The sequence below is a fragment of the Bos indicus genome, chromosome 15 (genome assembly GCF_029378745.1).
Source record: "Bos indicus isolate NIAB-ARS_2022 breed Sahiwal x Tharparkar chromosome 15, NIAB-ARS_B.indTharparkar_mat_pri_1.0, whole genome shotgun sequence".
Taxonomy (NCBI): Eukaryota; Metazoa; Chordata; class Mammalia; order Artiodactyla; family Bovidae; genus Bos; species Bos indicus.
The window spans coordinates 62378263-62392269 of record NC_091774.1 but is presented as its reverse complement, the minus strand read 5'-3'; the positions used below and the strand labels follow the sequence as shown (position 1 = coordinate 62392269).

At 40.7% G+C, this 14007-nt stretch overlaps 1 protein-coding gene across 6 annotated transcripts in view; it reads left to right on the top strand.

The window, feature by feature from the left end:
• The window catches only part of DCDC1 (doublecortin domain containing 1), a 477553-nt gene that overhangs the window by 234725 nt on the left and 228821 nt on the right, over window positions 1-14007 (top strand). For 5 of the 6 annotated variants that reach the window (XM_070767614.1, XM_070767611.1, XM_070767613.1 and 2 more), the window contains 2 exons: window positions 8872-8973; window positions 12328-12491. In XM_070767614.1, coding sequence (XP_070623715.1) covers window positions 8872-8973; window positions 12328-12491 — 266 coding nt within the window. The remainder of the gene's footprint in view (window positions 1-8871; window positions 8974-12327; window positions 12492-14007) is intronic. The other variant, XM_070767612.1, reaches the window with a different exon arrangement.

Below are 14007 nucleotides of genomic sequence, written 5' to 3'. Positions count from 1 at the left end.
AGTACGTCAAGGCTGTATATTGTCACCCTGCTTATTTAACTTCTATGCAGAGTACATCATGAGAAACGCTAGACTGGAAGAAGCACAAGCTGGAATCAAGATTGCTGGGAGAGATATCAATAACCTCAGATATGCAGATGACACCACCTTTACGGCAGAAAGTGAAGAGGAACTAAAAAGCCTTTTGATGAAAGTGAAAGAGGAGAGTGAAAAAGTTGGCTTAAAACTCAACATTCAGAAAACGAAGATCATGGCATCTGGTCCCATCACTTCATGGGAAATAGATGGGGAAACAACGGAAACAGTGTCAGACTTTATTTTTCTGGGCTCCAAAATCACTGCAGATGGTGACTGCAGCCATGAAATTAAAAGACGCTTACTCCTTGGAAGAAAAGTTATGACCAACCTAGATAGCATATTCAAAAGCAGAGACGTTACTTTGCCAACAAAGGTCCATCTAGTCAAGGCTATGTTTTTCCAGTGGTCATGTATGGATGTGAGAGTTGGACTGTGAAAAAAGCTGAGTGCTGAAGAATTGATGCTTTTGAACTGTGGTGTTGGAGAAGACTCTTGAGAGTCCCTTGGACTGCAAGGGGATCCAACCAGTCCATTCTGAAAGAGAACAGCCCTGGGATTTCTTTGGAAGGAATGATGCTAAAGCTGAAACTCCAGTACTTTGGCCACCTCATGTGAAGAGTTGACTCATTGGAAAAGACTCTGATGCTGGGAGGGATTGGGGGCAAGAGGAGAAGGGGATGACAGAGGATGAGATGGCTGGATGGCATCACCAACTTGATGGACATGAGTTTGAGTGAATTCCGGTAGTTGGTGATGGACAGGGAAGCCTGGTGTGCTGCGATTCATGGGGTTGCAAAGAGTCAGACACGACTGAGCGACTGAACTGCACTGAACTGAACAGTTGATTGATAACATGCATTTGAGAAAATGTGGATATTCTAAAAACTATTATACAAATATATAAAAATAAAAAAGGTAACAGCACATTTATTTGATTTAATGTACATATAATGTTAATTCACTTAGAGTTAATTTCCTATCTCTAAAGATGACTTTGAATTCTGATTGGATAAAGATTTTTTTCATGGATAATTAGCTTCTCACATAAGAAAAATATTTCATTTTAATTTTCATGTTCTTTGATTTAGGTTAAAAACTTGTACTATAAAATGTAGTTGTGATTTTTTAGCTGATAAATCAGTTGTGTCTGCAACTTTGTAATCCCATGGGCTATAGCCTGCCAGGCTCCTCTGTCCTCCACTAACTCCTGGTGTTTCCTCAGATTCATGATGATTGAGTTAGTGATGCTTATTTTAAAATAGCTTTAAATTTTTTAATATTAAGATTCATATTATTAGATATCTAATCTTAGATATAATGGCAAATGTTGATGTTTGTAATTTAAAACAACATAGGGCATTATGCTATGTGAAATATGTCAGACAGAGAAGGATAAACACTGTGTATCACTTATATGTGGAGTGTAAGAAAGTCAAACTTGTAGGAGCAGGGACTAGAATGGTGGATACTAGGGGCTGAAGTAGGGGGTGGGGGGTGAGGAGATATTGATCAAAGGGCATGAACTTTCAGTCAGAGGATGAATAAATTCTGGGGATCTAATGTTGAGCCTTGTGATCTAGTTACTAATATGTATTATTTGTGTGTGTGTGTGTTAGTCACTCAGTCCGAGTCTGCAACTCCATGGACTGTAGCCTGCCAGGATCCTTTGTCCATGGAGTTCTCCAGGCAAGCACGGTAGAGTGGGTTGTCATTCCCTTCTCCAGGGGATCTTCCCGACCCAGGGATCGAACCCCGGTCTCCTGCATTGCAGGCAGATTCTTTACCCTCTGAGCCATGGGAAGCCCACTCTGTGTTATTTACCTGAGAGTTTTAAAGTGAGTAGATCTTAAATGTTCTCACCACACACACACACACACACACAAACACACACAATGGTAACTATGTGATGTGCTGGAGGTATTAACTTACCCTTGTAATCATTTTGAACTGTGGTGTTGAAGACTCTTGAGAATCCCTTGGACTGCAAGGAGATCCAACCAGTCCATCCTAAAGGAGATCAGTCCTGGGTGTTCATTGGAAGGACTGATGCTGAAACTCCAATACTTTGGCCACCTCATGCAAAGAGTTGACTCGTTGGAAAAGACCCTGATGCTGGGAGAGATTGGGCGCAGGAGAAGAAGGGGATAACAGAGGATGAGATGGCTGGATGACATCACTGACTTGACGGACATGAGTTTGGGTAAACTCCGGGAGTTGGTGATGGACAGAGAGGCCTGGCGTGCTGAGATTCATGGGGTCGCAAAGAGTCGGACACAACTGAGCGACTGAATTGAACTGAACTGAAGCATATCAAATCAACATGTTATGCACAAACTTAAACATGTTATATGATAATTATCTCTCAGTAAAGCTGGGAAGAAATCAACTAGAGAGAGATCTAAAGATCTCCTTGCCCCTTGTGAGTAGATTTGCCCAAGGCATGTCACTTAAGGTCTCTGAGACTCACCAGTAAAATCTGGTTGCTTTCAGTATTGAGATATTTAAAAGTGTGTGTACTCCACACTCTGGATTTTTGTGTTTGTGTGTAGTGGATGTCATGCCAGGCTACCTGGTTTCCCTCTTCACATCTAAGATACACATCCTTCACCTCCAATTGCCACACCTACATTCTTCTTGGACAGTTGCCCTCCCTGTAAGGTTGCTGTTTCTCTGAAGATTAGGCATCCTAATCTAATCCCCTGAGGGCAGTCTGCATCCAATATTTGATTGATGGGCTGTGCAAAGCCTTACTCCCTGGCCTCAATGCTGAATAACTCCGAAGGGCCATCCTAGCTCTAGAGCTTCCACCAGAGGCCTCTGTTGAAACTGCATCACAGTTTGCCTTCTCCCCCTACCTACTCCGGAGAAGGAAATGGCAACCCACTCCAGTACTCTTGCCTGGAGAATCCCATGGACAGAGGAGCCTGGTGGGCTACAGTCCATGGGGTTGCAGAGATGGACACGACTGAGCGACTGACACATCTACCTACTCCTGTTCCCTGTTGCACCTGAGGAAGCTCTGCAGGAAACTTCATGCAGGTAAAACTTGGTCTCAGAGTCTGTTTCCAGGGGACCCCAACCCAAGTCAACATGTAAATTAATATTTTTCCCATCTGTTTAATTATTTCACCTGAAATATGCCAAAGAGTGTTATGGGGCTATTTAACATTCCCTTGCTTTTCACCAGACCTCTAGTAGTAGATCGTGTTACTGCACAGCCTCTGAACTTTAGGCAGTACACAGAGGTGACATTTTCCTATGATCGCCTCTTGACAGCATTGCATCCTGAGGCAATTTAAAGCTTAGGTGTTTGGCCTTCCACTCAAGCCCAGAAGAGCTTCCTAGGTGGTCTGCCCAGCAGTTATGGAGTTTGGGCACCTTCTGTTCCCTCCACAGCTAACTCTTAACCAGACGTGTAGCGCTAAAGGTCAATAAAGGCACCGAAATAGGCCTTATACAAGTCTTTAAATAGATGTCATAAATGATTCCAGGTGAAGTCAAAGAACCACGTCAGCTTAACCTTCCTGTTCAAGTTATCTTCCCCCCATATAGTTTATGGTTTGGTCATGCCTCTATAAAATCTTCACAATAAATATTGTTCTTCTGATAGTTTGTTTTGTGCCTTCACAAATATTGCATATGAAGTTATACTTAAGTTGATTTATGTACACCCATAAATATAGACATCGTACTTTAGAAATATTAGCCTAGCTACAAATTTTATTTCCCAACCCCACTAATAAACAAATTACTCTGGAATGAACAACAGAAACAGACCATTTATAGCCACGTCCATTATTAACACTCTGGTTTGAGCTGCCATCATTCACCCTTCGGATTATCTTTACTCCCTACTTTCTACTCTCCACCCAGCAGCCACAATGCTCCTTTTAAGTCAGATCCTATTACCACTCTGTTCCAATCCCTCCAAAGATCCCCTGTTTTGCTGCCCACCCTTAACCCTCTAATTTCATGTTACTTACTCTCTCTCTCTCACTCTGCTTCCAACACACACATCTTCTTGTGGTTTCTGGAACACTGGGCAGGTTCCTGCCTTAGTTTCTTTGCTCTAGCCTCTCCTTCTGCCTCTGTGCTCTTCTACCAGCTGTCTGCTTGGACAACTGCCTCACCTCCAAGTCTGTACTCAGATATTTCCTATCTTGAAGGCTAGTTCTGATTGCCTGCTTCTTATGGCGACCATACCTTTTCTTTGACCCTGGGCGTTATATCCCTTCCCTGGGGATTTTTTTCTTCTTTGCATGGCACTTATCACTTTCTGGGCTTCCCTGGTGGCTCAGATGATAAAGAATCTGCCTGCAATGCAGGAGACCCAGGTTTGATGCCTGGGTTGGAAAGACCTGCTAGAGAAGGGAATGGCCACCCATTCCAGTATTCTTGCCTAGAGAACCTTATGGACAGAGGGACCTGGAGGGCTACAGTCCATGCGGTCTCAGAGAGTTGGACATGACTGAGTGACTAGCACTTTCTCTTTTCACTACCACCTTCTAAACCCCTCCTGAGATACATTTACCATGATGCCAATGAAACCTTAGCTTCAAGGCCCCTTTCCTAGGCCCCTTCCAAAACCCTGGGAGAAGCCCTAGCAATGGACACATGTTTCTCTACAATTTGCAAATATATGTTAACTACAATTGACTGAGACTATTGTCTGTTTCCACCCTGACTTCGTCTCTGTCACATTTTCCCTTGTACCAGGTGGAGCTGAAGTGGCTGTAGGCATTTTTGAGGTCTGGCTAAGGGGAAACTGAATTGAGGAAACATTTAGTTTGAGCATGTGCTGTGCTTAGCCACTCAGTTGTGTCCCACTTTTTGTGACCTCACAGACTGTAGCCTGCCAGGCTCCTCTGTCCATGGGGATTCTCCAGGAAAGAATACTGGAGTGGGTTGCCATGCCCTCTTTCAGGAGATCTTCCCAACCCCGGGATCAAACCCAGGTCTTCCGCACTGCAGGCAGATTCTTTACTATCTGAGCCACCAGGGCATAGTGAGATGTAATTAATGGTTTGCAGTCACTTCCCTGTACTGTTCAGGTAGTGCTAAGCCACCCTGGTAGAGAAGAGCTTCTAGGAAGATGGCTACTGCCTGCTGGCCATAGAGTGTCCTGCTTTTTGACTGTAAACTAGAGTGCCTGTCACCAGAAGTATATGGGTGGTGGAGGAAAAACATGGTGTGAAATTAACAAAGCCAAGTAATTTGTAGAAAAGCCTTCCTCATTTTACAACTCGTATTGTAAAGCAAGCTAATCAAGTTTTTCCCAATTTGACATCAATCCTAAAAGTTTTTATGAAATGATCAACCAAGCTGTGACATCTATAGACATTTTTCTAATCAATAATGATTTTTTTGATTAACCATGTAAGAGCGAAGGTGGAATTATCTTCCTAGTCTCCTTACAGAGAATGTTAGAAGATTATCATATGAAGAGGTGATAGAAGACAATTCAGCCAAAAAACATGCATTGGATAATAAATTAATGAAAATACTTAGTAACTTTTTCTGGATTTTGTCCTTTTTTTTTTTTTTGCTATGCATGAGCTTTTTAATATGTGTAAATTGTGATTTCTCATTTGAAATGAATATTTTATATCTAGGTTTGCATTTGTAATTTTACATTCATTTTGTTAAAGAAGGTCCACCAAGATGTATAAACTTCAGGCCTCACAAGACCTGATGTTTCCTGACCGTGCTGAATGATTTACTAACTTGTTCTGTCAGGAATCTTAGTTTGCTGGTGTTTCTTCAGCACCTGAGCAGTGATTGGCACATAGTAGTCACTCAATAAATACTTTTTGAATGAATGAATTAACAACATTACAGTGAGACATTAACATTGACCTAATTTAATTCTGCTGAAGAAAAGTTCATGTTGACATGAAAGAAAGTCATTCATGGAACACTCCTCCTTGAAACTCTGTGCAACTAAGGGCCTAGAAGTAAATTTCAGCTTGGGGAATTTTTACTTTTATAGAAATTCAGAAACAAACAAACAAACACAGTATACGAATGACTAGTGGAGGACAGATTTCTTTCACTTAAGCGACTAAACTTTTGCTTCAGCACTAAAGCACCTCTTTTTTCTTTATGCCATCATAGGAATTTTAGAGGCCAGAGCTTTTTTATTTGAGAACACCTCTTTTTCTGGATGTAGAAGAAAAGGCTTATTAGCATTGGTGAAGGACGCAATAAGCTAATGAAGGTCTTAGGTGTCATCCAGGTCCTATTTGCTTTCTCAGTTTGATGGTTAGCCCTCATACAGCTATTTTCTAGAATATACTTTGCTGCACTCTGAGACCACGTGGGGCAAATCTTAACAAAGAAACGTCAATAAATTGTCCAAACTGAGCTTTTGTCAACACTGACCTTGCAGAATGCGTGCCACCTAGAATTGTGAGCATCACTGCTAAACGGCTCTGTTGTTTTAAGAGTTTTGTTCGATTAGGACCCTGAAGAAATTGTTGGGACAGTAAGATTCTCCTCCCACATTATTTCCCATAGGTTTGAAGGCAATAGTTGGGTTTTACATAGTTCCTGGCTAAAGTAGAGAGATTTCTTGCTCAGAACTGTATCTTTTCTCAGAAAAGAGGTTTAAAAAAAATCCCCTTTAGCAAAAGCTACTGTAGAGTGTGGATTATCAGTGTGCCGAGGCTGACAGCTGCACCATCTCCAGTAGACCATCAGCACAAAGAAAGGCATGGAGTGGAGAAAACCCCTCCATTCCTGAACATTTTTTCTCTTTTTCTATATAAAAATTTTTTTTTTTTGCCTAGAGCCTGAGGAAGTGTTATTGAAGCACATTATTTCCTAGATCAGGTTCAGTTCAGTTTAGTTGCTCAGTCGTGTCTGACTCTTTGCGACCCCATGAATCACAGCACGCCAGGCCTTCCTGTCCATCGCCAACTCCTGGAGTTCACTCAAACTCATGTCCATTGAGTCGGTGATGCCATCCAACAATCTCATCCTCTGTTGTCCCCTTCTCCTCCTGCCCCCAATCCCTCCCAGCATCAGAGTCTTTTCCAATGAGTCAACTCTTCACATGAGGTGGCCAAAGTATTGGAGTTTCAGCTTCAGCATCAGTCCTTCCAATGAACACCCAGGACTGATCTCCTTTAGGATGGACTGGTTGGATCTCCTTGCAGTTCAAGGGACTCTCAAGAGTCTTCTCCAACACCACAGTTCAAAAGCATCAATTCTTTGGTGCTCAGCTTTCTTCACAGTCCAACTCTCACATCCATACATGACTACTGGAAAAACCATAGCCTTGACTAGACGGACCTTTGTTGGCAAAGTAATGTCTCTGCCTTTCAATATGCTACCTAGGTTGGTCATAACTTTCCTTCCAAGGAGTAAGCATCTTTGAATTTCATGGCTGCAGTCACCATCTGCAGTGATTTTGGAGCCCCCAAAAATGAAGTCTGACACTGTTTCCACTGTTTCCCCATCTATTTCCCATGAAGTGATGGGACTGGATGCCATGATCTTCGTTTTCTGAATGTTGAGCTTTAAGCCAACTTTTTCATTCTCCTCTTCCACTTTTATCAAGAGGCTTTTGAGTTCCTCTTCACTTTCTGCCATATGGGTGGTGTCATCTGCATATCTGAGGTTATTGATATTTCTCCCAGGAATCTTGATTCCAGCTTGTGCTTCTTCCAGTCCAGCATTTCTCATGATGTATTCTGCATAGAAGTTAAATAAGCAGGGTGACAATATACAGCCTTGACGTACTCCTTTTCCCATTTGGAACCAGTCTGTTGTTCCATGTCCAGTTCTAACTGTTGCTAGATCAGGTTAGGAGTAATTAACTCTGAAATTGTCTCAAAAGTGAAACAGATGGTTTTTCTTTATTTTTAAATAAGATACTCTCCCAAATTATCTTCTCTGGAGATAGCCCTAGAAATGAACAAAATGGCTACTCTGATGTGATAAATCTATCAGAAAGAGAATAAAAGAACTTCTCAGAAAAAAATACAGTAAAAAGCAAGGATTTAAATTATTCATCAAGTCTCTCCCGGCCTGCTTCCTTTCTTTCTTGGTGAATCGCACACCCCACATGGGTCCTCAGAGTGGTCAGAGGATGGTGTTCACTCTAGAGGGGCCTTCCTTTGGGACTGGTTTATTTGGATACTTTTGACCAAAATGTTAGCTAGCATTTTCTTTTTCCAGCTGAGTGTTGCATAATGCAATGTTCTGAGTTTTATCTCCGTTCTCAGCAACTTACTGCATATATGCACTTAAAATGGATGGCTTTCACTGTACCTTTATGCAATAAACTTGTCAGGTTGGATTTCCTTTTAGTGAGTCAAAAGATGAGCTGAACACTGATATATTTTAAATATAAATTAAGCATTCCTCATGCAATTTGTGGCTTTATGTTTTTTCAAAAGAATAAAATGAGCTAGTTAACTGGTTGCCAGCTGACCTTTCCCTGACGCTTGCCCCATGGAAGTATTCAGTGTAGTCAGTGATTCCTCCATTAATGTCAGTGTTTTCTTCTATTTTAAGATTGTGGGGAATGCCAGTCAGGTTAAGGACACTGAAACCAGAAGGAGAAACAAGGGGCTTCCTTTATACTGTTCTAGTCTTGTTGATTTTCATTGCCAGTTACTTGCATGTGGTCATACAGGCCGTCCTTGCTTTACACAGTTCCCATATGCATGACTTTCAGTCAACAATGTACTGTGCAAAGTCAGGACTGCTTGTGTTTATATATGTATTCATATGTATGTTTATGTGTGCATATATTTCTTTTTGATTCTGAATGTGCTTATGTTTCAGATATTTGAAAATGGTAAAGATACAGGAGAGATCTCTGTTTGTATCAGTAAAAAAGATCTGGAGCCTAATAGCCCAACTCAAGCTGGCTGCATGATGGAAAGAGTGAGTTTACTGACTTTCCATTGATGACTATGAGTGTCCTCTAAGTTACTTGTAGTTAATTTAGGCAATTACATCTTTACCATTGTTTAGAAAAGATCAATGATTTGCTGGTCTGTAAAGATTCATAATTTCAAACTTAACTTGTGGATTCCAGAGGTTCTCAGCTTTAGTATAGTATTAACTCCTGGCCTCTTACTTAATAGCATCTCAATCTTCATTATGCTTTTATTTGAAAATCTGTCTATACTGGACTCTGGAATTGCCCTCTTGTCCACACATTGAAAAGAAGTGACATGATACCCAGTGAAGGGTGTGTTCTGGATGGAGGATATTTCCAAACCCTAGACCCTGGGCAGGTAACACACTGCCCTGGTCTTTGCCTGTGCTAATTTTGAGCAAGTCCAGATAGTTTATCTTAGGCATTCTTACCTTTGCCTGTTTTTCAGACAATTGGGATGTTTCTCAGGCAGAACCGACATGCTCAGGGTCCTTACTTTGTGTCTTTGTCTGGCATGAAAGGACACTGAATACCCTGTTGTTTACAAATTGGGGTTATTCGCCTGAGCGCTCAGCAGCGCTCTGGGCTCCGTTGCTTGACCTTTGCTCAGAAACTTGCTCCTTTTCCACCCCTTCAGTTCAGCACTCTCAGTCCTACCTCTCCCTGGTGGTATCCATTACCTGCACTTCATAGTTAGTCACAAAAGTTAATCATCCGATCATTAGCTGAGCTCAGAAGAGATGGGAAGTGCTACCTTGATTGATTAGAGAGAGAGAAGGATAAAGAGTCTTGTCTTTTTTTATTAACCGTCACATCCCTGACTATAGAAATCACCATAATACAAAAGCCTTCCCAGAATTCTGTACTTATAATCCCTCTTTTTCAACATTAGAATAGTTCCCATTTTTATTTGTATAAAAAATTGAAGATGGCATTTATGTTAGATTACACAGGAAGATATTATTCTGTAGATAGCTTTTGTTGGCTAATGGCACACTGAAATTGATCTGTAATTTGCTTCTATATGCAAGATAACTTGGGGGGAAACCTTTATCTAGGGGCATAATAAAGTTCTCTGTGTGGGAGAGCCCTTGTGACACCCAAGGGCAACTGTTCTCTTCATGCACACTTGCCTCAATCACTAGCCTAAGATGTTTCACACTCCTCTCAGGCCCCTGAACAAATTTTTATCCTATAAAGGCCTGGTGATGATAGCTTTAAAGATAAACGGGTGAAGATTATCACAATTTTTGGTCACTATAGCCCAGCCCTCACCAGTGACCTTGAGATGAAAGGCATTGAGGCCTTACCTCCTGTAGGCTGTCGAATGCTCATCTTTGAACACCTAAAATGCAGTGTGTTGCCAAGTTGAGAAAATAGAGATCGTAATGCAACTCCTGTGAAAGTGCATTTGTTAAGTGGTCAGGTGTTCATATCTCTTCTCCACTTCACACTCCTGTTCTATGTGTACTTCTCTCCTGGATCAGGCCTTAAATCTTTCATATCTTGCCCTGTAAAAAAAGATGATGCGTGTAAAGCAGAATCACTGGGATTTAAAAAATGAACAACATTACATGTTTTCTGAAATAATAGCAAAGCCACAAAAATTAAGCTCAAGGGCTGAGACCACACAGAAATAAATGTAAGGGCTTTATAAGTATAATCCATAGATTCCAAAACTTGTTTGTGGTTCCAGTGAAAAAAAAGCAAAACACAGATTTTTATTGTTCTAACGCTTTTACTTATTCTACTCATAAAGAGAATCAGTTCTGTTCAGTGGCTCAGTTGTGTCCAATTCTTTGTGACCCTGTGGACTGCAGCATGCCAGGCTTCCCTGTCTATCACCAACTTCCGGAGCTTGCTCAAACTCATGTCTATTGAGTTGGTGATCATCACTATCTAACATCTCATCCTCTGCCACCCTCTTCTTCTTTTGCCTTCAGTCTCTCCCAGCAACAGGGTATTTTCCAATGAGCAGAGATACTGGTGGTGGTGGTGGTTTAGTCGCTCAGTCATGTCCAACTCTTGTGACCCCATGTACTGCAGCCCACCAGGCTCCTCTGTCCATGGGATTTCCCAGGCAAGAATACTAGTGGGTTGCCATTTCCTTCTCCAGGGGGAGATAAGGTTATTTATCCCTAATTCACGCAAAATCTAGAGGCTTTCTATAGATATAGTTGCAGGTCAAAGAAAATATTTTATATTTGGTTAAGAGTTTATAACCAATTGGTTAGGAAAGAAGGGATATATGACAGGCTTTCAACTTTCTCTCCTTTTCTCTGGGCCTCTGCATTTAGCACATCCAAATATACCTTCAGTTCAATGGGAATTAATAGAAGGAGCAAAAAAGATAGCCTGACCAGCAGCCAGGCAAGAAAAGGCTACAACTACATCCGCATCCCTGCCGAGATTATAGAGTAACAAGAAATTGAGAGACACAAGAACTGACAAGGGAGAGAAAAAAAGGAAGCCTGTGACAGAAGGTTGGGGGGAGTAGAGTGATGGATAGTGTGGGGCGCAGCACGGAAGAGAGCAGAGGCCTAAACACTCAAACAAAGGTGACGGGTAATTTTGAAAAATATCTTTTAAAATTCCATGCCCAACACAGTTCAGCTGGATTTACTTTCATTTGAAATATGCCCTCAGTTAGAAATATCTTGATAATCAAGAGATCTCAAATGTAAGACAGAAGCAAACAGACAATGCTATTATTTAAAATATTAAACGATAGCATTTCATATTTCACACTTCAATTACATTATATTTACAACCTGAAAGCACTCATTATTGAAGCCCCTGGCAAGCTTCTGCAGAGCGCTTAATTGATACATCCAGGATGAGGTCTTCCAAATGAAGCAACATAGGCTAAAAGTTGTGTTTATTTTTGCTGTCCTGTCACTGGTGGATGGTTCTGCCGTTGGCTACCTGAGGTTAGCCGGGGACGGGAGACGGCTGACTGTAATACTTGAACATCCTCTGGAAGGACCCAACAGAGTGTGCAGCTCGGACAAGGAAAGCATAACCCTTATCAGAGAGGACTGTTTCCGTGTGTAGAAGCTAAATGCTCTTTCTGTAGGACTGTCACATCTGCTTTCAGTCCCGGTGCCAAAGGGTCAGAGCTCAATCACAAGCCTGTGGCACCCCCTGCTGGTTAAAAGCCCATGCTCATTTTGTTACTTTACACTGAGCTAAACATCGCTGTGATTTCACACTTCTTTTAACATTCTATATGAATTTAATTACCATTTGTTTGGACTTCCTTTGTTACAGAGGAGAGACAGTTTATTACAGGTGTTCACGTTTTACCTTATTTCTTTTCCTTCTTCATCCCTCCCCACCCACCCCGACCCAACCAGTTACTTCTCAAGATTCATCAAAGACTTCAAGGTTCTTCCATCCACCCACCAGGCCTCAATTTTTCTTCAATCCGGCTTTTTGATGAGCATGGTCAAGAAATTAAGAATCTGCTTTCGCTGAAGAATGAGCAAAAAATTTGGGTCTCTTATGGTAAAGCATACAGGTAGGAGCAAGGCGTTTATTCTCTGTCTGTGCTCAATTTTTCTGTGGCAACCTAATGGAAAAGGAGAGTTGAGAAGCCAGGTAGCACCTTTTATGGGGGAAAAAAAATTATTTTAATTTCCAATAAAATTCCAGGGCTTTTTTTTTTTTTTTATGAGGCAGTATTGTTTGTGGGATATGACATCTCTCTCTCTCCCTCTCTGTCTCTGACTTTCTGTCTTAATGCCTTGTCATAGTTCTTGAAGTCTGCCTGTCAGCACAGCAAGTGGGATTTGTTCATGTCTGAGTAGTCACCTTAATGATAGCAGATGGAAACGCCACAGGGGGCCCAAGCCCATCACACTGTCGTTGTCGCACACTGCCCTGACCTGCTTCCACTCCTCTATTTTTTTGTCCCTTTTTAAAGGAGAAATGGATGGTAATTGAAAAGGATCTTAAGCAAGATTTATGAAGCTGTAGACAACATGATTCCCCACTATCTCTCTCTGTTTTCACAAATAAAGTCTTAACCTTTTAAGCACCAATGACAGGACAGCTAAAGATAAATTGGTAAAGCTTGTAAGCCCTATCCTATCAAAGTTATATTTCTCAAAAGCGCCTTGCATTATTCCACAATAATTACTTGTTATTACTGAGCATTGTGTAAATTTTTGTAGATTGGTAAATTCCTGCATAAAATTATCAGCGTTTCTGAGAAAAGAAAAAGGCTGCAGTCTACAGGCATTGATGAGCCGAGCTGTTGTGTGGAATATCTTGGAAATTTATGCATATTTTGACAGGGCACATCCAGATGAACTCTGAAACTGCTTGTCAGGAAACTTAAACACACTTTTTTGCCTACTTTTAATCTTTTTGTTTTGTTTTGTGTTCAGCTCTTTATCTGTAAAACAAAACAGGAGAAATAAGAGAAATAATTTTGCTTGTAGAATGTAATTGAGCATATATTAATTATAAAATAGCATAGAGAAAACTAGGAGCTGATTGGATTTACTATATATTCTAATAATCAAAGTCAAATCTGCTTAGAAATCCATGAGGGTTTTGGGAAACCTTGGTAGAATTAGTTATAGGTAGCATATTGCAAAATCTATTTCATCTGTCTCAGTGGAATAAAATTAAAATACTTAATAGTATCTATACTGTGTAATTTATAAAACTGAAAAATACCTGTAAGGAATGGCGCTTTTCCTATGTAGGCAGATTTCAAAACATAATTACATTGTGAGAATTATATTTACAATGATAAGAATAGTGATGAATTTTAAAGTGGCAAGAATTCTTGTATAATTTAGGAAGCTCTTCAAATTACAGGAAAAAGCTTTAATAAAATACGTCTCATAATTTCTACTCAAATGTCATTATTAAAGTGAAAGCAATGACTAATTTTGATGTTTTTAATGAGGTTTGCTATTATACAGTATTTTAATATGATCATACACTTGTTCTTGGTTAACTAGATTATATTTATGGAGTAACAAAAAATGCTAAGTATCTGAACTATTCTAAAATCAACTGAG